We start from the raw sequence: 22,424 nt of genomic DNA on the forward strand, positions 1-22,424 counted from the left end.
TAGCCCTAAATTTATATCTGAGATTAAAATGATTTATTATACACTTATGGCTTCAATACTTACTAATAATCAAAGATCTCCTTTGTTTAGGTTTTATCAAGGTACCAGACAAGGTTGCCCGTTAAGCCCTTTATTATTTGATATTCCTTTAGAACCCTTGGCTATTGCACTTCAGGACTCTTCAAATGTATGTGGCATTACTCGCGGACAGATGATTCATAAGATATGTCTCTACGCAGATGACCTGTTACTTTATATTTCTAATCGGGACAAATCTATCCCCGCAGTACTATCACTACTAGATCAGTTTAGTGTTTTTTCTGGCTATAGATTAAATCTTAATAAGAGTGAACCAAATATGCAAACCCCAATTTATAGACAATTACCTTTTAGATTGGTAACTATTTTAAGTATTTAGGTGTTAAAATTACCAAGAAACATAAGGACTTATTTAAAGCTAATCTATTGCATTTAATTGACCATGTTAAACAATTATTTACTAAGTGGTCTCTACTGTCTTTATCATTGGTAGGCTGAATTAATGCGATTAAGATGGACATTTTATCAAAATTTTTATACTTATTTCAGGCAATTCCAACTTTTGTCCCGAAATCTTTTTTTGACACTATTGATTCTAAAATTCTTTCATATATTTGGCAGAATAAAAACCCAAGGTTAAGTAAGAAATATTTACAAAAACTAAAAAAGGATGGTGGTTTGGCCTTGCCTAACTTTAGATTATTGGGCAATTAATATCAGACATTTAATTTTTTGGATACAAGATTTTGATGTAATTCAATGCCCCAAATGGGTATGCCTTGAGCACCAATCACTTCTTGAATTTTCATTAGTTTCTATTTTAGGTGCTTCACTCTCTTTTGCACTTAGCAAATTAAGTAAACATACGACTAACCCAATTGTTAAACATACAATACGAATATGGTTTCAATTTCATAAATTTTTTGGATTGAATAAATTTGTCAAGTCCCGTTCAATCTAATTTTTTCTTTCATCCATCCAGAGTTGACTCAGCTTTTTCCATATGGAAAAGGAAGGGAATAGTATGTTTTCGTGATCTATTCATTGATAACTGTTTTTCATCTTTTGAACAATTGTCTAATAAATATAATTTGCCTAGATCACACTTTTTTCGATATTTGCAGATGAGAAATTTTTTAAAAACTACTGTACCCTCTTTTCCAACACCTTACAAAATTGACACTATGGAAAAAATTTTAGGTCTTAATCCTTATCAGAAGGGCTTGATAGCAATAATTTATGATTTAATTATGAAAATACATCTAGAATCATTAGACAAAATTAAGAATGAATGGGAAAGTGAACTCCAGACATCTATACCTACAGACACTTGGAAGAAAATTCTTCATTTAGTTAATACATCTTCAATGTGTGCCAGACATTCTTTGATACAGTTTAAGGTAGTTCACAGGACCCATATGTCAAAAGATAAGCTAGCTCGTTTTTATCAACATATAAATCCTATATGTGACAGATGTAAATCGAATGTGGCTTCTTTGACATGTTTTGGTCCTGTCCTCTTTTGGAAAAATATTGGAAGGATATTTTTAACATTATTTCAAATGTATTGAAGATTGATTTATAACCTCATCCTATCACTGCAATTTTTGGTTTACCAAGGATAGAATCTAGCTCCGCTAACCGTATGATTGCTTTTGTTACATTAATGGCCAAATGATCCATTTTGCTTAAATGGAAGGATCCAATACCCCTTACTACTTTTCAATGGTTTTCTCAAACTATATCATGTTTAAACTTGGAAAAAATTAGGAGTGGTACTGTCGATCATTCAATTAAATTTGAAGGTATGTGGAGTCCATTTATTCAATATTTTCACATGATGTACATCCCCTTTCAATAACTTTCCAACTTGGAGGAACGGAATTGACGACATATTGCTCTGTTTCTACTGAGAAATTTTAGCCCAGTTTTTTTTTCTTTTTTTTGTTGTTCGTTTTTTTTTGAAATTTTTTTTTTGTTTAGTTTAGTTTATATTGTTTACAGTTTTTCTTATTGATTTGGGTTCTTTTTTAATTTAGATAATAAATCTTTTTCTTTCCTTTCTTTTATATTATATTCATTTACTAAGTGATCATTGGATCTACAGATTTTTTTTATATTTTATTGTTCTTTATGATTATCTATGCTATGATTGCTATCCTGATCTCTTTGTATTACATGTATAAATATTGATGCTATATATCAATCTGTATTAATGTGAAAACTAATAAAAAGATTGAAAAAGAAAAGAGATTACATGTTGAACTAAACGTTGGCAGATGGGAGTTCAATGCAGGGAAATGCAGAGCCATCCAATTTGGATTCAAGATAGGCAAATCAGAATATGCTCCTTAATAGTGACAGACTAAGAACAATGGAGGGGCAAATGTGCCTATGCCTGCAGGTCACTCAGAAAATATGCACAAGTGTTGAAAGTGAGATTAACTGACTGTTGATCCTCATTTCAAATGGGGCTGCAGTACAAGGGAAAGATTCCCCAAGAAATGATTTTCAGTCAGACTCCATGTTAGCTTAACATGTTCAGTCTCGGGCATTTCACCGCAGGAAAGATCTAAAAGCTTTATTGGGAGATACAGTACATTTAGCAGAAAGATACCAGGATGCAAAGGTTTAATTAGCACGCCAGGTCTCAAAACCATGGCTTTGAGGTTAGAAAGTTGAGGAGTTGATTGTTTAAAATGACAGAAGTCTTTAAATAATTGGAAATAGTGCATATAATTCCCTTGGTGGGAAAATCCAGAATAAGTGGGGGTTAAAATTTAAGATTAGAAAAGGCGAATCAAGAAATGCATATTCACACATTACTTCAAATATTGAATCTGCATGGAAACTGGATTAACTGAAAGGTTCAAGACCGAGATTCGGATTTTTAAAAGGTATGATTGTTAAGAGATATGGCAGATAAATGTGCTGAGGTGCAGATCAACCATAAATTATAGAACAGACACAAGAGGGTGAATGGTCTACTCCTCCTTATGCATCATTGTCCCCATAAGTCTGAGTTCAACTAAATATAATTGGCTTTAAGCTTTGTATAATGATTTATGCTTTTGAGTAGTATTTACTTGTTGCAGTATTCAACCATATTTTTCTGCAATGGTAGCTCTTGGATTACTTTTGCTAACTCATTTCCTACCAGCTGTATTTGTTTAGTTGTTGCCCAGCAATAGTGAATAAGGGAGCAAGTGGACTACCTCACATGAGACCTTAATTGATTCCTCTTTATTCTGAGGAATTGGAGATACTTGACAATAGTTTAGTATTAATGACTGCCTGGGAGGAAGCTGACTTCGAGGCTGGGCGTGACCTCAATTTTGAGTATCAAAAACAGAAGCAGAAAAATGAGGGTCTGTTAAAACTTTCAGTGATACAAAGCTATATTTAGGTCCAAACAAAGAGTACAATGCCTGTGGTTGTTGCTACCAATTTTATCATCTCAGTATCCATAATATTCCCCTGCAGCTACTCATTTCATTGCTGGGTCTTCAAGTTAATAACAGCTCCCAAAGGAGCAGTTGAGAAAATGCTCATTTCCCTCTCCATCTAAAACAAATTACAGGACCTTCATGCACGATAACATCAAGGAAATACACTCTCTATTAAAATTACATGAAATAATAGTGCTTGGCCAACCCAACATCCCAGGAGAACTACAGGTCTTGGGAAAAGGACCTTAAATGTCATAGCTCAGTCCGTCTAAGTGTTCACTTTAGAATAATGGCAATCTCCAGATGTCATCTGGACCAGTGGCCTTCTACATATATACAGTATATTAACTCCTCATGCATCTACCATTGAACTCACTGTTGTGCTATGTTGCTTTTTTCCTAGTTTTTCTTTAATAAAGGAGTTAAATACTTCATTGGATTTATTCTCAACATGGAAGATTGAGGACATGAAAACAATGATGTCATTTGCTTTGGTACAGAAGATAGAATTGTAAAGTGGCAAGGAACAGAAAGATATTGGTATTGGAAGGGACCCAGGTATCTTTGTATACTGCTAATAGTTAATCTGCAGATAAAAGACTGCAATAAATTGCAGAGAGTTGTGGACATAGCTCAATCCATCGTGAAAACCAGCCTGCCTACAATTGATTCTGTCTACACTTCCCACTGCCTCGAGAAAGCAGCCAACATAATCAAAGACCCCTTCCACCCCGTCACTATCTCTTCTCCCCCCCTTCCATCTGGCAGAAGCTACAAAAACTTGAAAACTTGCATCACCGGGCTTAAGGACAGCTTCTACCTCGTTGTTGTAAGACTCTTGAATGGACCTCTTACACAATAAAGATGAGTTCTTGACCTCTCAATCTACCTCATCGTGACCCTTGCACCTTATTGATCTACCTGCACTGCACTTTCTCTGTAACGTTAACACTATATTCTGCATTTCCAATTAGGAAAGCAAACAGTATATTAACCTTTAATGTAAGTGGATTTGAACACAGAAATAAAGATGCCCTGCTACAATTAAAAAGGACCCTGGTGAGACCATACTTGGAATCTTGCAAACATAAGGAAGGATATTCTTGTGAATGATTTAATTAGTTTATTGGATTATTTCCTTATTTATAACAGTGCTGACCAATAGAAATTACTACCAAAGGCAACATATTGCTTTAACTACATGTATTACCAAATCATAGGAAAAATATTATCACTTTTCATAAGAAGCAATCAAGAAATTATGGTGAGGAATTAGGGTCATTAATGTTTTTGGGCTCTACTAGAATTTTAAAATGAGTTTGTGGAGATCATAGACATCCGTGTTGCAAATTCTACCAGATGCCAGACTGAACATTAGAAGCTTTCTGCAGGTATAGTAGCACCTGGGAATGAGGAGCTGGGTTAGGTCACTCACCCCCTCAAGCCTGTTCCACCACTTATACAGATCATGGCTGACCTAACTGCAACCTCAACTCTACATTCAGCTGCTTACTTATCAAGTTGCTACCTCCACCTTAAAAATATTCAGAAGTGTAACTTCCACTGCCCTTTGAGGAAGACAAAAAACTCATGATTCTCTGAGAAAAAAAAATTGCCTTGCATCTGTCTTACACAAACAACTCCTGATTTCTAAATAGTGACCTCTAGTTCTAGATTCTCCCACAAGAGGAAACATCTTCTCCATATCTGCCCTGTCAGGACCTTGTAGGGATCGTATGTTTCAATCAAATCCACCCTCACTCCACTGAATGCAAGGTTAGCCCCTCTGACCTTTCCTCATGAGACAAACAGCCTATTTCAGGTATTAACTTAATTAATCCTTCTCTGAACTGCTTGCAACACATTAACATTCTTCCTTAAATAAGGAGACTAATACTGTACATTCCATACCTCTATGACTCTAAGTACAAGGACACCCAGACCCCCTGCCTCTCAGAGCTCTGCAATCCCTTGTATTTTAGATAAAGTGCTTCTCTTAGTTTTCCTGCTAAAATGGAGAGTTCCGCATGTTTACACAATATACACTCTATTTGCCTGACCTTTACCCACTCACTTAACTATTCATACCTTTTTGTAGTCTCTTTATATCCTCTTCCAAACTTTCTGTCCTAAATACTCATGGTATCAGCAAATTTAGAAACCATATCTTCAGTGCCTTCATCCAAGTCATTAAAAAAAATTGTAAAATGTTTGAGGCCCCAGCACAGATCCCCTTAACACACCACTCATTACATCTTGCCAACCAGAAAAAGACCCATTTATATCTAATATCTGTTTCCTGTTCAACAGCAAATCTTCTACTCATGCCAGTAAATAACCTCCTTTACCATGAGCTTTTATTTTCCCACAATAACTTTTTATGTGGCACCTGTCAAAGGCCTTCTGGAAATCAGAGTGGAGTATATCCACTGGTTCCCCTTTATCCATGTTAGTCCTTCAACGAATTCCAATAAATTGGTCAAATATGATTTCCCTTTCACATAACCATGGTGGATTTGCCTGATGACCTTGAACTTTTCAACAAGGGCCCTGCCAATAATAACCTTTTAACATTTTCCCAATGACAAAGTTAAAGCTTTGCTCCAGATTACTACAGTTTTCTGCTTTTGTCTCCCTTCTTTTTTGAATGAGTTAGATGTGCTAATTTCTAAGCTAATGGAATCGTCCCCAAATCTAGGGAATTTTGGAAAATTAAAACCAATGCAAAAACCATCTGGCGGGCCATAATAAAAACAGACATGCTGGAAAAACTCAGCAAGTCAGGCAGCACCTGTGGTTCGAGAAACAATTAATCTCAGGTCAAAGACCATTCATAAGAACTGAAACCTCATTAGCTATTTCTTTTAAAACCAAGAAGTCCATGAGGACTCAGCGACTTGTAAACATGCAGCACCAACTGTTTGAACAGTATCACTTCCCTAATGACTGTAATTTTCTTGAGTTTCTCCCTCTTACCCAATTCCAATCTACTGTTATTTGTGAGACGTTACTTGTATCATCTATAGTGAAAAATAATGCAAAATACCTGACTAATTCATCTGCTGACTACCTGTTTCCCATTATTAACTCCCCAGGCTCTCTATGGGACTGGTGCTTACTTTGTTAACTTTTCATTTTAATAGATATATAGATAAACTCCTGTAATCGGTTTTTACTATTTCTGGCTAGTTTAGTCTTGTCCACTAATTCTTCTATCCATGCTAATCTTTTAGTCATTCATTGTTGTCTTGTTAATCTTTCCATTGATCTTTGCTTAATTATATGGTTTTCCTTTGAGTTTGACATTATCTTCAACTTTTTTAGTTAACTATGGGCGGTAGGTTGTCCTCTTGGAATTTTCCTTTCTTGTCAGAATGTTTCTATTCTGTGTATTCTGAAGGATTTCCAAACACAAATGCTACTACTGACTGCCTGATCCCTTAACCTAACCTGTCGGTTCACTTCAGCTTTAACTAAAGAATGCAGCAAAGGCAGATTTAAATTTCACACAATCTACAATGCTGATTTGACACTGCTCCACCATTTTGGAGCTCAATGCTTCTGTTAATGCCCCCTCTTGACCATGAATAGCTGATGCCTGACCAGCTCTATTTAAAAAGCTTATCAAGTACTTTCACTTTAATTCATGAATGATCCTTTTTCTAGCCGCTAGTACAATTCTATAAGTGTCTGTGGTTGGTTCACTTTCCACACTACATGTGGCAGTTGCTGAAGGAATCTGATCTGACTTCAAGAATCATGGACAAAGCTATCAAGGTGATCTAGGCTTTGAATTTTTATGAATCCACCTATTTCCAGATTACAACTAGAAATACTTGCTACGTCTTAAAGTCTGGCATTCACTGTTGTGTAAGGGAGGTCACTGAGGCACTTGACTCAAAGAACACCAACGCCATTTCGTTCTATTTTGCTAGAGGCAATAGACAGAGTCAGAGTCATACAGCACAGAAAAAGGCCCTTTGGCCCAACTGGTCCATGTCAACCAGATGCCCCATCCAAACTAGTCCCATTTGACAGCGTTTGGCCTATAACCGTCTAAACTTTTCCAATCCATGTACCTGTCCAACTGTCTTTTAAAGGTAGAAACAACACTGGTAGGACTATAGGGTTCCGCAGGGTACCAATGCCTGCAAGCACAGTGCCTTGTAAATGCCACACTTCAACTCTGCCCTCTACCATTTAAAAACCATTAATTTTTAAGTAAATTAAAAATTAAAAGTTAAAAGAAATAAAATTGACTAAAACACCTAACACAGTTAAATTAAAGCAAACTCATTGCAAAAAGACTAATTTACCTTCTCCTTTGCTTCCTAAATCTTTGGCCCACATCCAAATGGAACTGCAGGCAGCAGTCTATAGTAGCCAGCCCAAGCAAATTGGGTGCAGCAATCAGGTCAAAATCCTTCAACAGCTGCCTATCACTCCATGAATTTGTAACTTGAAACAACAGCAAAATGCCAGCAGAATTGTAGCTGAAGAGCTTTTTAAATAGTGCTGCGCAGGGGTCTTTCCTTCCTTCATAGTCAACGAGGGCATGAAATGCATTGTTAAGCAGGTCTTTTAAGATGCAGAGTAGCAGCAAGATAGGTAAGGGGAAGGTGTGAGCACTAACTCTAGAGTGGACCAGGTTAGCACATCCCAGCCCATTATTTCAGAGCCCCAATGTTCAACTTAGGAAAACTTTAACTTGATGGTAGTGCTTGACTTTTTGCTGTGCACTAATAACTTTGTCGGTAGTTTCCACTAACCTGGTACTCAAAGGAAATGTGTTCCCTGGGACTTTCCTTTGGTATAGTCTACATTGAAGTGCTGACCTCTAGATGCGACTCTTCATGGAACAGTGCAAACACTGCATGTATGAGAGGATACTATTTCAGCCAGTCACAACCCAGATCAGAATACAGGACACGACAGCCGTAGCTATTTATTACAATATCAGCAGCCAACTCAACCTCAATAATAAGATTCGTCCAAGTCTAATCAAATGCAGCAGGCTCTGAAATACCCAAATACTTCTGAAAAGGATCCAAACCATTTTATTTCCTAGATATGGATTTATTTTTAAACTAAAAAGAACATTTTAGTATTTCTAATTATTTGGTAATGTAATTGAATCTTATCATGAATCTATGTCTATCCATTGAATTCATACCTTTTAACAAGGTAGTTCTCATTAAGAAGAAAACAAAATCAGTCCAAACCCATTCACTTGTTTGCTGAGGTTACATTTTAATACTGTAGAATTATATTTAGGCTATGTAAAGAATATGTTCCATTTTGCTTTGTGTTAGTGTACTGCTAATTATAGTATCTGTGTCTGACAAGTTTATTTTAGGCAAACAGATGTTTACAAGGCTACAGGGCTGAAATCTGAAAAGTCCTAATACACTTATCTTGTCATGAGCAGCACATCTTACTGTAGAGTCAGTGGTGCCTATTGACCACATTTGTATTTATACAACAACTTTAATACATAAGGACACCCACCAATATTTCGGACAGATGCCAAGTAAGGACATTGAAAAAGGTGGTCAAAGAAGTGCATTTTAAGAAAATTCAACGTCATAGAGGGTGGTGGAGAGGTGGCAGAATGTAGAGGATGAGTTCCAGGGCATACATCTGGAATGGCTAGAGACACAACCATATGGCGAAGTAAACAGAGAGAGCAGAAATCAACAAACAGCATGCGGGGTTACTTTGCTGGAGGAGGTTACAGAAGTTGTGAAGAGCAATGCCAAGAAAGGACATTTGAAGCACACACCAATTTAAAATACAAGGCATTGTTGAGGGGTGGGTGGTCAATAACCTACATAGATTAGGAGGATATGGGTGGTGAGCAAGCGTGACTCATGGAGAGGGAGAGTTGACAATGTTGAAAGCTTAAGTCATAGTCTTTGTGACAAAGATGCAAAGATAATCTGGGGCCAGAACACAGCTTGAATTGACTAGGTTCAGCCTGAAATGGTAACTTATACAAGGGGGTGGGGGGTGAAACCTTTGATAATAGAACAGAGTTTGAGAGGGGTGGGGGTTGGTCAGGAATGAAAACAATTCCATAAGACCATAAGATACAAGAGCAGAATTAGGCCCACAGAGTCCGCTCCGCTATTCAATCATGGCTGGTTTTTTTTCAACCCCATTTTCCCACCTTCTCCCTGTAACCCTTAACCCCTTTACTAATTAAGAAACTATCAATCTCTGCCTTAAATACACTGCCTTAAATACTTGGCCTCCACAGCCCTCTGGCTGAAGAAATTCTTCCTCATCTCAGTTCAAAAGGGCCATCCCTTTATTCTGAGGCTGTGCCCTCGGATCCCCTAATAATGGAAACATCCTCTTCAGGTCCACTCTATCCAGAGATCCTCCCTCATCTACCTGTAATCCTTTGGTTTTTCCAACATCTAGCTGGTGAAACTAAAATTCAAGCACATAAGGGTTGTATCCTTAGTGGATACGAAGATAATGGAGAAGGAAAGAAGAGACTGCTGCTTTGATGCCTGCATCCACATATGTTAAAGAAAGGATTTGTGTCACTTTTGGTTTTGGACTCTCAAATGCTAGATAGGCAAAATCTCTGCTGACATTTTCAGTTTTGTTACTCAGTTACTGCTGTTAACTCCATACTTTTGACATTTTCAGCCTAAAAGGGTAAGGCAGCAAAGCTCCTGGAGTAGAATTGTACCTAACATTTAAGCAAAGAATCATGATAGCAAGCTCATACCTTAAATTGGAATTCACCTACCTTTATCATCTCTACAGCACACCTACAAAAGCAAACATACTTCCTCTACTTTTATGTAAAAGAATCCTGGGATCCCTTTCTGCAGGCTCTCTGACTACACTGTATTACATTGTCCTGTATGATAATGCAGCATCTGTAATTTTTTGAATGTTATGTTTTTAATCTAAAGTTACGTAAGAGAAAAAAAAGTTACAGTCAACCAGGCAGCCTTTATACACTGCCTAGCGAACCAAAATAGATCAGCAGTGGTAGAGATCCATTATTAGGTTGTATTCCTAAATAGGAAATTACAGAAATAAAAATAGGAAAAAACTAATTTGTTAAAAAGTTTACAGGTGTGGTCTAAAAATGTAAATATGACTCATGAGTTGAATTGCTGTAAAGATTTTTGATCAGCTATTGTAACTTTAGCAGCGGATGCATGGAAGCCTTGTGATAAGAGTATACTTACTACTTATGTTGCTCCTACAAGGTTTCCACAGATCTTTCCGTGAAGGTACAGTGAAAGATCTGGAGATCTCTGCAGAAATTCAATCCCATATATTCAATGACTGGTCAAATAATCAGGTGTCTTTAAAAAAATCTTTCTGTTAATAACCTCTAACCAGCTACTCGCCTAATATATTTGAGAGGATCGCTGTTCCTACATTAGACAATTCTTCCAGATTTAAAAATAAAATCAAACTGATTTAGAGGGAATTCAGGAGAATTTCCTTGGTCCATTACGTCCTCCTCACAAGCTCTATTAGTAAACGGCATCTGTGGTTATTTAAGTGCAAATTTGGCTTGGATGTTCAGTACCTGCTTTTTAGTTTTACTGGTGACCATAATCTAAAATGATTAAATTAAGACTTTATGCCAAAGCTGGAAAATAAGAGGGAAAAAAGAAATTTACTGGAAAATAAATTTATTTTCTCCAAAGATATGCCCCACTGCTTTTTGTATTTTTAAACTTCAACCTAAACATCTAACAAAAATCACACTGGTGGCATTTTGAAATACCTTCTTGATCATCTGATCCCCTGTAATCCTTCACAGTTCTTGATGCAGTCCTGTTTCCATCAGAATAAAGAGGAACAGTTGGATCAACAAAACCAGTTACATCGCATTTCTTCTTTTGGCGCTCCTTTCTCTGTTGACGTTTCTCTCGATTACTGATTTTTGTGACCCAGTCTCCTAGAAAATAATAAAATAAAGCTTACATTTATTTTGCACGTTATCATGTTGAAACATTTCAGTACATTTTATACTGAATCACTATTCACAAGCAGTTAACACAGTGGTAGAAGCAAAAAGATCATTCAAAGGGCCTGCATTTCAAATATAATAAACCAACATGATGGATTCATTTGCAAACAAGATTCTAACAACAAGAGAACAGTTAGCTGATCCATGTAATAGATACCCATGGCGAATTTACCTGAGAGCAGCATTTTTGTCTATCACTGCAGACAGATATTACAATTTGTAAGTGACACAAATAACGTAGGTCATTGTTCAGTCATTGCCAGTTCCTTATTTCCAAAAAGTCTCTCTCTCTTCTATAAAAAAATTGCAGATATTTTCTCAGACATTTGTATATCCAGCAAATTTATTTTGCAATGGGGAATCATAGTATGAATATTCAGAGGAATAGAGAGATACAGCACAGAAATGGGCCCTTTGACTCACCGAGTCTGCACTGATTATCAACCAGTCATTTACTCTGATCCTACATCAATACATCTTTAAATGTATTAATAAAACATATACATTTACCAGTGAAGTCACATTTTCTGAAAGAAAAGCAGTAAATCTTTGGAAACTCCAGTGCTAATTACTACTGATTAGAATTAGCAATCTGGTAATACTTTTCCTAAATTTCTTCCCACTTCAAGAGCTGCATGATCTGACCCTGGCATTTGAAGGATCCAGATGGAGTAATGATCAATTCAAATTAATCACCCCCTAAAATCATTCTCAACACTCCATGGATGCAAACAATCATACAGCATTGTTTAGGCCTGTCTTCTGTGGCTTGCAGCCAACACAATTTTTTTTTTTGCAACAAATGATTTAGATGAGGAAAAATGAAATTTATAGAGTGGATTTAATGGAATAACCACTAAATCCAAATTTCACAGGAAGAATTACTTCTTTGTTACAATTTCCATATTCTAAGATGAGAAATGACATTAACAGCAACAAGCCTCACGGTTGTATGTTAGGCAAGAAACTCAGCATAACAGAAACAGAGTGGGACAGATTTTCCGCTGACCCCAAGATTGCCTGCCTTTCCCTCGGACCAGGCTGCTTCTTCTATTGTGATCCCAAGCACTATTGTCTGCTGGGACACCGGCTCACCGCTTACCAGCAAAGCCCTGGGCAGTGCATGAACAGCATTAAGAGGCCAACTAAACCCATATTACTGGCTTAGACAACTGGTGATGCCCCACCCTCCTCACACCTGCTGTCCAAACCGTCACTGAAATTGAATTGATATTCACAAACATTCAAAACACCTGGCAACTATTAAAAAATATAAAATTATTTTAAAATAACATGATTTAATATTTAAAAATCAGTTAAATATGTTTAAATGAACTGAATTAAAACAAGTAAAAAGCTTCATTTACCATTCGCCTTCAAGCCATTTAATCCTGTTGATTTTGATGGGGCTACTGTACTTGCGCCAGGATCAGCGCACAGATTTCCCAGCCTGAGAGTTCAGATATTTGTTAGACACCATCAAGGCAGTTGGCAATACAGGCAACATAGCAGAAGATGCTGCTGCCAATGGCTTAAAATAGTGCTGGTACTGGATCTTAGGACTTCTCCAAAGATATAGGTAAATCTAATAGAAATGCTCGACTCGGGGTAGATAATCAGCTTAAATGTTTTGATGTGTTTACATACTTCCTTCTTAGTTGAACTCATATCAATTTTATTTTAATATTCATACCATTTTTCTTAATTATGCTGGGAGAATTCTGTTGCATGGATGGCTGTGATCAACATACCGTGCAGTTCAACTTCCACAGCAGCATGTATAGGGGTCCAGCCAAAATACAAAGGCATTATCCTCTGAATGCACAGAAAGGAATCAATACCAGTATTAAAGAAGGTGCACATGGCTTTATATACCAGCACTGTCTGTTGGATTTTAGACATTCTTTCAACACTGAAGTCCTCTGTGATTGATTTGCTTGAGAAAGACAAAATGATTTCATAGCTCAATTACAGATACCATAAATGATCTTGCCTACTAGAGAGTGAGTGAGCTTGAGGAGCAGGATTCCAGAAATTTTCCAGCTCATAAGCATGTCTTGGCCAGTTTGAAGCAGGCACTCATGGGAGTCTTCATGGAGGAAGAAATCTGACACCTTTGTACAAACTGCCAATTAAAATTCTTTTAGGCTATCTCATTAATTCATGAGATGGAGGGATATTCTGGACATGGAGAACATTTTCCTGAAGTAGATAAAAGAAAATTTCTAACAAATAGTTGCAGTGAATCATCTTGTACTGCAAATTACACCATTTCCAGGTTATGATCAGGTCTTTAATAACTAAAAATAATCCCATATGCAAGCATCTGCTTTGTTTTGTCCTTCATACCCAATTCCAATTAATTTCTCAACAAGATTTGTAAAGGTGAAAGCAAGATGAAGTGCTGAAGCCATTATGAACTCTCTCCTCTCCCTCTACTCCAAAGTGTTCTCTGGTCTCATCTTCAAGAGAAGTTTGGCCATAATTCATCACTGAAAAATTCTTTGATCTATTGTCTTATGAAATAGAGGGAAAGGAAATTAATCTATGCCACAGAAAATAATTTTCCCTTAACTCTACACTCTCACTTTCAAGATTCAATTTAATTATGATTTTCAAACTCACCAGCTTCTTCCTCAATTTTTTCTTTATTTCCTGAAACACTTTTATCCTTAGGTCTCTCGTCAAATCGTTGTTTTTTCTTTTTGGCCTACGAAAGTAAAGTAACAATGGCTTCAGAGGTCTGTGATGTGCAGAAAGCTTCATATAACCACAGGAGGTGCAGAACGCATACTTGTATATGGGGAAAAAAGCAGTTTTATTGAACTTCCTGCTTGTAGCTGGCTGTTATTTTCATATCAAGATCAAATACTAATGGGGGTAGATGGGCTCCAAATTACAATGATGTATTGCTAATAGCTTGTCTCTGAGCCCTTTTTAAGCCTGGATTTGGCTGAAGTACAAACTCAAATGACAAGGTATACAGTAGTTTAATGCTAATTTATCATTATCAAGCCATCAGAAAGCAGATGCTGTAAATTATCAGGGCTGTCTTTCTGGAATTGTCATGCAAGTGTTTACAATGAAATACTCAAAACTGTGCCATTGTACACATCAATTTACACCCACATTTAACTCTCCTGCATGTCCAATAATAAGAATTTGAAATGATTAATACACTGAGCATAAATATGGCAACAAATAGGTTTGTGAAGAAGTAGACAATCAGATGAAGCAGTTTTTAGATAAGCAAGAATACCTGGGTGATTAGGAGTTATGGGAATGGATAGTAATCACTGGTTAGTTTGTTTTAACTGATCCTTGCAGATCATAGAAATTATAAGATTTAACAGACACTCTGGACTTCTGCTTGCTTGGGCCTCAGAAAGTTTCAGATCAACTTCTCAAAAGAATTCTGATCAGATGATGTGGCAGACCATGCATGGTGCATAAAACATTGGTTCTGATGTGGCACCAACTCACTGTCTCGATCTTGATTGAAATGATCAGGATGAACTGAACTGTGGGAAAGTGGGGCTGTGGACTACCTCATCCCCAGATTTGGGGAAAGCTCGACATACAAAGCAAAACCCTCAAGGCTCTGTTGCATTCCTACACTTATATAACTGCTGGCTTTTATTAAACATGCTCTTTAATATTTGAAAATTCTCCTGGAAAAATCTGAAGATCTGTAATCTGGAGATTATGAAAATGGGACTTCACAAAAGCCATTGAATTTAGCCCCTTCTATTTCCACTCAGGTGAAGCCAGACATTTGTACAATACTAACAGAGGAAGCTGGGAAATTGAAGGATTGATGAAGTAATCCTAAATTCAGTAGTGGCAAAAATGGAGTCAAAGAGTCCTTCAGCCCATCAAGTCTGTGCTGACCATAAACCAACCATTAACACTAATACTACATTATCCTTCTTTTTCGTTTTCCCCACATTTCTATCAACTCTCCCCAAATTCTCCTACGTATTACACTCACTTACACATTGGGAGTAATTTACAGTGGCCAATTAATCTAGTATAAAATATGCAACAACAGAACATTTGGAAAGCATTAACAGGACTGGACAACATCAGCATGGGTTTATGAGAAGGAAATCATGCTTAATAAATCGACTGGAGTTTTTTTTGAGGAGGTACAACAGATGAGAGAGAACCAGTGGATGTGGTGTATTTGGACTTTCAGAAGGTTTTTGATAAGGTCCCAAAAAAGAGGCTAGCATACAAATCAAAGTGCATCGAACTGCAGGTGTTATACTGGTGTGGACTGAGATTCAATTGACAGACTGGAAACAGAGTAGGAACAAATGACTATTGTTCCAGGTGGCAGGCATTGAGTAGTTGGGGGCCCTAGCTATTCACAAGATATATCAATATGGATGAGGGAACTAAACGTAACATCTCTAAACTTTGCAGATTACACAAAGCTTCGGGGGTGATGGGAGAGTGATCTGTGAGGAGGAAGCAGAGGCTCCAATGTGATTTAGACAAGTTGGTGACATCATCCAGTAAAGTTCAAAAATCAGGAAGACAGATTATTACCTGAATGCTGGTATATTTTGAAAAGAGATCCAATGAAACCCAGGTGTCCTTGTGTACCAGTCACTGAAAGCAAGCATTCAGATGCAGCAAGTAGGTAGAAAGGCAAATGGCATGTTGGACATTTTTGCAAGAGGATTTGACTACAGGAGCAAGGATTTCTTGTGGCAGCTGTACAAGGCCTTAATGAGATCCCACACAGAGTAAGTGCAGTTTTGGTCTCCTTATCCGAGGAAGGATGTTCTTGCCATGCAAAGAGTACAACAAAGATCTACTACATTGATTCCTCGGATGGTAGACTGGCATATTAAGAGAACATGGGTCAGTTAGATTGATATTTACTGGCATATAGAAGAATGAAAGGGGATTTCATGAAAACCTATAACATTTTTACAGAACTAGATAGAATAGTTACAGGGAGTTTATTCCTGATGACTGGAGAGTCCTGAATCAGAATAAAGGGTCTACCATTTAGAAAGAAGATCAAGAAAAGTGTCTTCACCCAGAGGGTGGAGAACCTGTGGATTTCTCCACTGCAAAAAGGCAGTGGAAGCCAAATCATTAAATATATTCAAGGAGGAGGTCGGTATATTTCTTAATGCCAAAAGGATCAAGGGATTTGGGTGAGAAGCCAGGAACAGGGTGCTGAAGAGGATGATCAGTCATATTGAATGGTGCAGCAATTCCTATTTCCTATATTTTTAAACCTAACGTTTACCATCCATTTGTCTATTGACGTGTTGGCTTGTAGCAGCCATCTCCCAAAAGATAGAATGAAAAATGAGTTATAATACCAGTTATAGAATCATTAAAAGTTTATAACACAGAAAGTCATACAGTACTTCACGTGTGCTTATCAAAAAAAGAGTGACCTATCCTAGTCCCATCTTCCATCCTGTCTATATCCCTGCAGATCTCAGCTCTTCAAGTACATTCAGGTATTCTTAAAATGTGGGAAGTGTTTATGCATCTACTATATTTTCAGGTTGGGAGTTCCAAGCCTACACTAACCTCTCAGTAAAACAAAATCTTCATCTCCCTTCTGATCCTTCTGCCAATTATTTTAAATCTATATCCCTTGGTTTTTGATCCCTTTGCTAAGAGAAACAGGTCTATTTAATCAAATTTAAGTCTCTCATAGTTCTATACAATTCGATTAAAGCTCCCCATCACATTTTTCCAGCAATGGGCTAGCCAGAACGGTACACAGTACTCAACTGTCCTCTAAGAAGTATGGTATATTGTTTTATCATAATATCCTTGCTCTTACATTCTATGTTTCAGATAGAAAGAAAAGCATCCTTTTCCCAACTTAACGACCTTGCTGACCTCTCCTGTTATCTTTAAGAATCTGTGAACACACATTCCAGGATCCCTCTTATCCTACATATCACTCAATATTTTCCCCATTTACTGTACATTCCCTTGCCATGTTGTATCTCCTCACAGGTACTCACACTTCCCTGGGTTAAATTCCATTTGCCACTTTTTTAACCAGCTGACCAGCCCATCTGTATCTTCCTGCAGTCTAAAGCTTTCCTTTTTACTGTTAAGCACACTGCAAATTTACTATCATCTGCAAACCTCTTTATCATGCCCCTCTTAGGTTTAATTCTAAGCCATTTATACCACAAAAACCAAGGGACTGAGTACTAAGCATTATAGAACCCCCATGAGTAACAGCCTTCCAGTTGCAAAAACACCATTAACTTTACTTGTCGTCACTGAGCTGGTTCTGGATCCCATTTGCAACTCTCTCATGAGCTTTTACCCCTTTGATCAGCTTGCTATGAAGGACCTTGTCAAAAGCCTTCCTAAAATTTGTTAGACCACATCAAATGTACTGCCCTCACTGAACCCTCCTCATTATCTCAAAATTTTCACTCAAGCTAATCAGTCAGAACCTATCCATAACAAACGCATGCTGAAGTGAATTTATTGAATGTGCTGTTGAGCTGTTGAGAATGAATTAACCACAGTCTTCAATGTACCTTAAACAATTTCTTCTCAGCAGCTTGTGAATCTTTAGTTTCTTCCACAGCAAGAGGATGTATGTCATTTGAAAAAGGAGGATGCCCATTCACTGGCTCCTTTAAAGAAAAGCAGAAGCACATGTCAACTTTCCAACTGAAACTACAGTACAAAGCAAATGAATTGTTTTCAATTGCAAACTAGTTAAGTGGGCGATTACAAATCATTTCAAATATGAAAATATTTGCTTTAACTCAAGGAAGTTTCCATCAGAGATCCTGCTTTAAGTATATATAGTTCCCAGGGAGGTTAAGAATATATTAAACAAAGACTGTTCTTCTGCTTTAAGATCATTGTTCATTTATCACACATTGGTCCCCTTTAGCAAGCAATCCCTTTTTGGTGCAAAATACTGAATAGTTTTTAATACTAACTATCTGATTGTAGTGCCAGCCAAAAACCATCCAATCAGAAGATTAGACTAGAATGCAAAATAGTCTTAATTAAGATTAACACAAAAACTTCACAGAAAAGCAGTCCGATAAAGCAAATATCTCAAATAGCTGATACTGAAAATGTTATTTTTAGGGGCACTCTATTTGAACTGATACATATGATTCTGGTTTTTGGAATACCTCAGTAGATGGCTTAATTAGCATTAATACTACATTATTTACAATCAAATAATGCAGTAAGATTTAATCAAGGCCTGTGGTTCAATTGAATACTCTCATGTGCTTGGTTTCTGCTATGCCAATCAATAGGTCCTTATGGCCCACAGTAAATGGGTCTTAATGTAAGCATAAAGCTTGAGGTGGTAACGTTTAAACCTAAATTAATATCTGCTTTTTCTGCCAATAGACCGCACTTTTTTCCCTGTGCTGTTTTACCTTTTACTTTGCATTTGTTAAAAACCGTTAATGGGAACTGCTTATTGTTCCATTATCATGGGAATTATTCACTATTTAATCCTTACGAGACCAATCAAAATAGTGAAAAACTACTTATAGAAAAGCATATTTCATTATTACTCAGTGTATGATAATGGGAGTATTTGTTCTACACTCTGAAGATCATAAAACTTCGGAGCAGGATTAGGCCATACAGTCCATTAAGTCTGCTCCACCATTCGATCATGGATGATTTATTTTTCCCTCTCAATCCCATTCTCCTGCCTTGTCCCTGTAACCTTTGATGCCCTTACTAATCAAGAACCTATCAACCTACGCTTTAAATATACCCAGTGACTTGGCCTCCACAGCTGCCTGTGGCAATGACTTCCATAGATTCACTACTCTCTGGCTAAAGAAAAACTCCTCATCTCAGTTCTAAAGGGACTTCCTTCTATTCTGAGGCTGTGCCTTCTGGTCCTTGACTCTCCCACTACTGGAAGCATCCTCTCCACATCCACTCTATCCAGGCCTTTCAATATTCAGTAGGTTTCAATGAGGTCCCCCTCATCCTTCTAAATTCCAGCAAGTACAGGCCCAGAGCCATCAAATGCTCCTCATATGTCAACCCTTTCATTTCCAGGATCATTCTTGTAAACCTCCTCTGGACCCTCTCCAATGCCGGCACATTCTTCCTTAGATATGGGATTGAAAACTGCTCACAATACTCCAAATGTGGTCTGACCAACGCCTTATAAAGCCTCAGCATTACATCCTTGCTTTTATATTCTAGTCCCCTCGAAATGAATGCTAACATTGCATTTGCCTTCCTTACTATCGACTCAACCTGCAAGTTAACCTTTAGGGAATCTTGCACAAGGACTCCCAAGCCCCTTTGCACCTCCAATTTCTGAATTCACCCCCCGTTTAGAAAATAGTCTAGGCCTTTATTCCTTCTACAAAGTGCATGACCATACACTTCCCTACACTGTATTCCATCTGCCACTTCTTTGCCCATTCTCCCAACCTGTCCAAGTCCTTCTGCAGACTCCCTGCTTCCTCAACACTACCTGTCCTTCCACCTATCTTTGTATCATCCGCAAACTTGGCCACAAAGCCATCAGTTCCATCATCATCCATCATTATAACGTGAAAAGTAGCGGACCCAACACTGACCCCTGCGGAACACCACTAGTCACCAGCAGCCCACCGGAAAAGGCCCCCTTTATTCCCACTCTTTGCCTTCTGCCAGTCAGCCAATCTTCTATCCATGCTAGTACCTTTCCTGTTATACCATGGGCTCCTATCTTGTTTAGCACCCTCATGTGCAGCATCTTATCAAAGGCTTTCTGAAAATCCAAGTAAACAACATCCACCGACTCTCCTTTGTCTACCCTGCCTCTTACTTCCTCAAAGAATTCCAACAGATTTGTCAAGCAAGATCTCCCCTTAAGAAAACCATGCTGACTTCAGCCTATTTTATCATGTGCTTCTAAGTACCCCAAAACTTCATCCTTAATAATGGACTCTAACATCTAACCAACCACTTAAGTCAGGCTAACTGGCCTATAATTTCCTATTTTTTGCCTCCCTCCCTTCTTAAAGGAAAGTGACATTTGTGATTTTTCAGTCCTTTGGAACCATTCCTGAATCTAGTGATTCTTGAAAGCTCATTATTAATGCCTCCACAATCTCTTCTGCTACCTCTTTCAGAACCCTGGGGTGTAGTCCATCTGTTCCAGGGGACTGATCTACCTTCAGACCTTTCAGCTTCCCAAGCACCTTCTCCTTAGTAATAGTGACTACACTCACTTCTGCCCCCGACTCTCTCAAATTTCTGGCACGTTGCTGGTGCCTTCCACAGTGAAGACTGATGCTAAATACTTATTCAGTTTGTCACCATTTCTTTGTTCCCATTACTACCTCTCCAGTGTCATTTTCCAGTGGTCCGATGTCCACTCTTGCCTCTCTTTTACTCTTTATATATCTGAAAAATCTTTTGGTATCCTCTTTTACATTATTGGCTAGTTTACCTACATATTTCATCTTTTCTCCCCTTATTGCTTTTTAGTTGCCTTCTGTTGGTTAAAACCTTCTCAATCCTCTAGCTTCCCACTAATTTTTTATAATATTGCATGCCTTCTCTTTCGTTTTATGCTGTCTTTGACTTCCCTTGTCAGCCACAGTTGCCTCATCCTCCCTTCGGAATGCTTCTTCTTCTTTGGGATGAACTGATCCTGTGTCTTCCGAATTACTCCTAGAAACTCCTGCCATTGCTGAATTACCATCATCCCTGCTAGGATCCCCATCCATCAACTTTGGCCAGCTCCTCTCTCATGCCTCTGTAGTTACCTTTACTCAACTGTAATACGGATACATACGATTTCAGCTTCTCCCTCTAAAATTGCAGGGTGAATTCTATATTATGATCACTGCCTCTTAAGGGCTCCTTTACCTTAAACTCCCTAATGAAATCTGGTTCATTGCACAACACCAAATCCAGAATTGCCTTTCCCCTAGTAAGCTCAACCACAAGCTGTTCTAAAAAGCCATCTCGTATGCATTCTACAAAATTCCTTCTCTTGGGATCCAGTACCAACCTGATTTTCCCAGTCTACCTGCATATTGAAATCCCCCATGACCACTATAACATTGCCCTTTTTACATGCCTTTTCTATCTCCTGCTGTAATATGTCCCCACATCCTGGCTACTATTCGGAGGACTGTGTCTAACTCCCATCAGGGTCTTTTTACCCTTGCAGTTTCTTAATTCAACCCACAAGGATTCTACATCTTCTGATCCTATGTCACTTCTTGCTAAGGATTTGCTTTCCGTTTTTACCAACAGAGCCACCCCACCCCCTCTACCCACCTGTATGTCTTTTCGATAGGTTGTGTATCCTTGTATGTTTAGCTCCCAGCTGTGATCTTCTTTCAACCATGACTCTGCGATGCCCACATCATACTTACCAATTTCTAACTGTGCTATAAGCTCATCTACCTTATTTCGTATACTGTGTGCATTCAAATATAACACCCTCAGTCCTGTAATCATCTTCTCAAATTTGTCTCTATGTTGCCTGAAGTTAAATTCTTATCTTTTTCTAAACTTTGTCTTATTCTTCATTCTGAAGATGTATGCATGTGAAGTAAAAGAATACAATTTTAAACAAATGAAACTATGAGCTGTTAGCAAATTACACTTGTTTCAGTCATCAATCTTCCACTGCATTTAAATCAGCAAAGCAACGCAAGGTCCAAATCTACCATCATTATACAATATACAAGCAGAGCTCTGTCCTAAAATAAAGACAAACATGAACACAGAAAAGCCAATGGCACTTTTAAGAATAGACAATGTTAATATTCGGAATATCAGGTACGAGCACACCTGGCATGAGTTGTTCTCTGAACACTACACTATTTTCCACATGCATACTGTAGGCAGAATAAAGAGCTTCAAGGGCTTCAAAAAACAAAGGTAGATCAACAAGAGAGGTTAAAAGGCTCGGA

General features: G+C 37.8%; 1 protein-coding gene across 1 annotated transcript in view; it reads right to left on the bottom strand.

Annotated features, from left to right (window-relative positions):
• LOC127575332 (protein LYRIC-like) overlaps positions 1 to 22,424 on the bottom strand; it is a 76,611-nt gene that overhangs the window by 37,283 nt on the left and 16,904 nt on the right. Inside the window, exons 2-4 of the mRNA XM_052025139.1 lie at positions 18,042 to 18,140; positions 14,125 to 14,209; positions 11,254 to 11,427 (exon numbers count right to left, since the gene is read on the bottom strand). Of these exons, the coding sequence (XP_051881099.1) occupies positions 11,254 to 11,427; positions 14,125 to 14,209; positions 18,042 to 18,140 (358 nt within the window). The remainder of the gene's footprint in view (positions 1 to 11,253; positions 11,428 to 14,124; positions 14,210 to 18,041; positions 18,141 to 22,424) is intronic.

Source organism: Pristis pectinata, chromosome 10, assembly GCF_009764475.1.
Source record: "Pristis pectinata isolate sPriPec2 chromosome 10, sPriPec2.1.pri, whole genome shotgun sequence".
NCBI lineage: Eukaryota > Metazoa > Chordata > Chondrichthyes > Rhinopristiformes > Pristidae > Pristis > Pristis pectinata.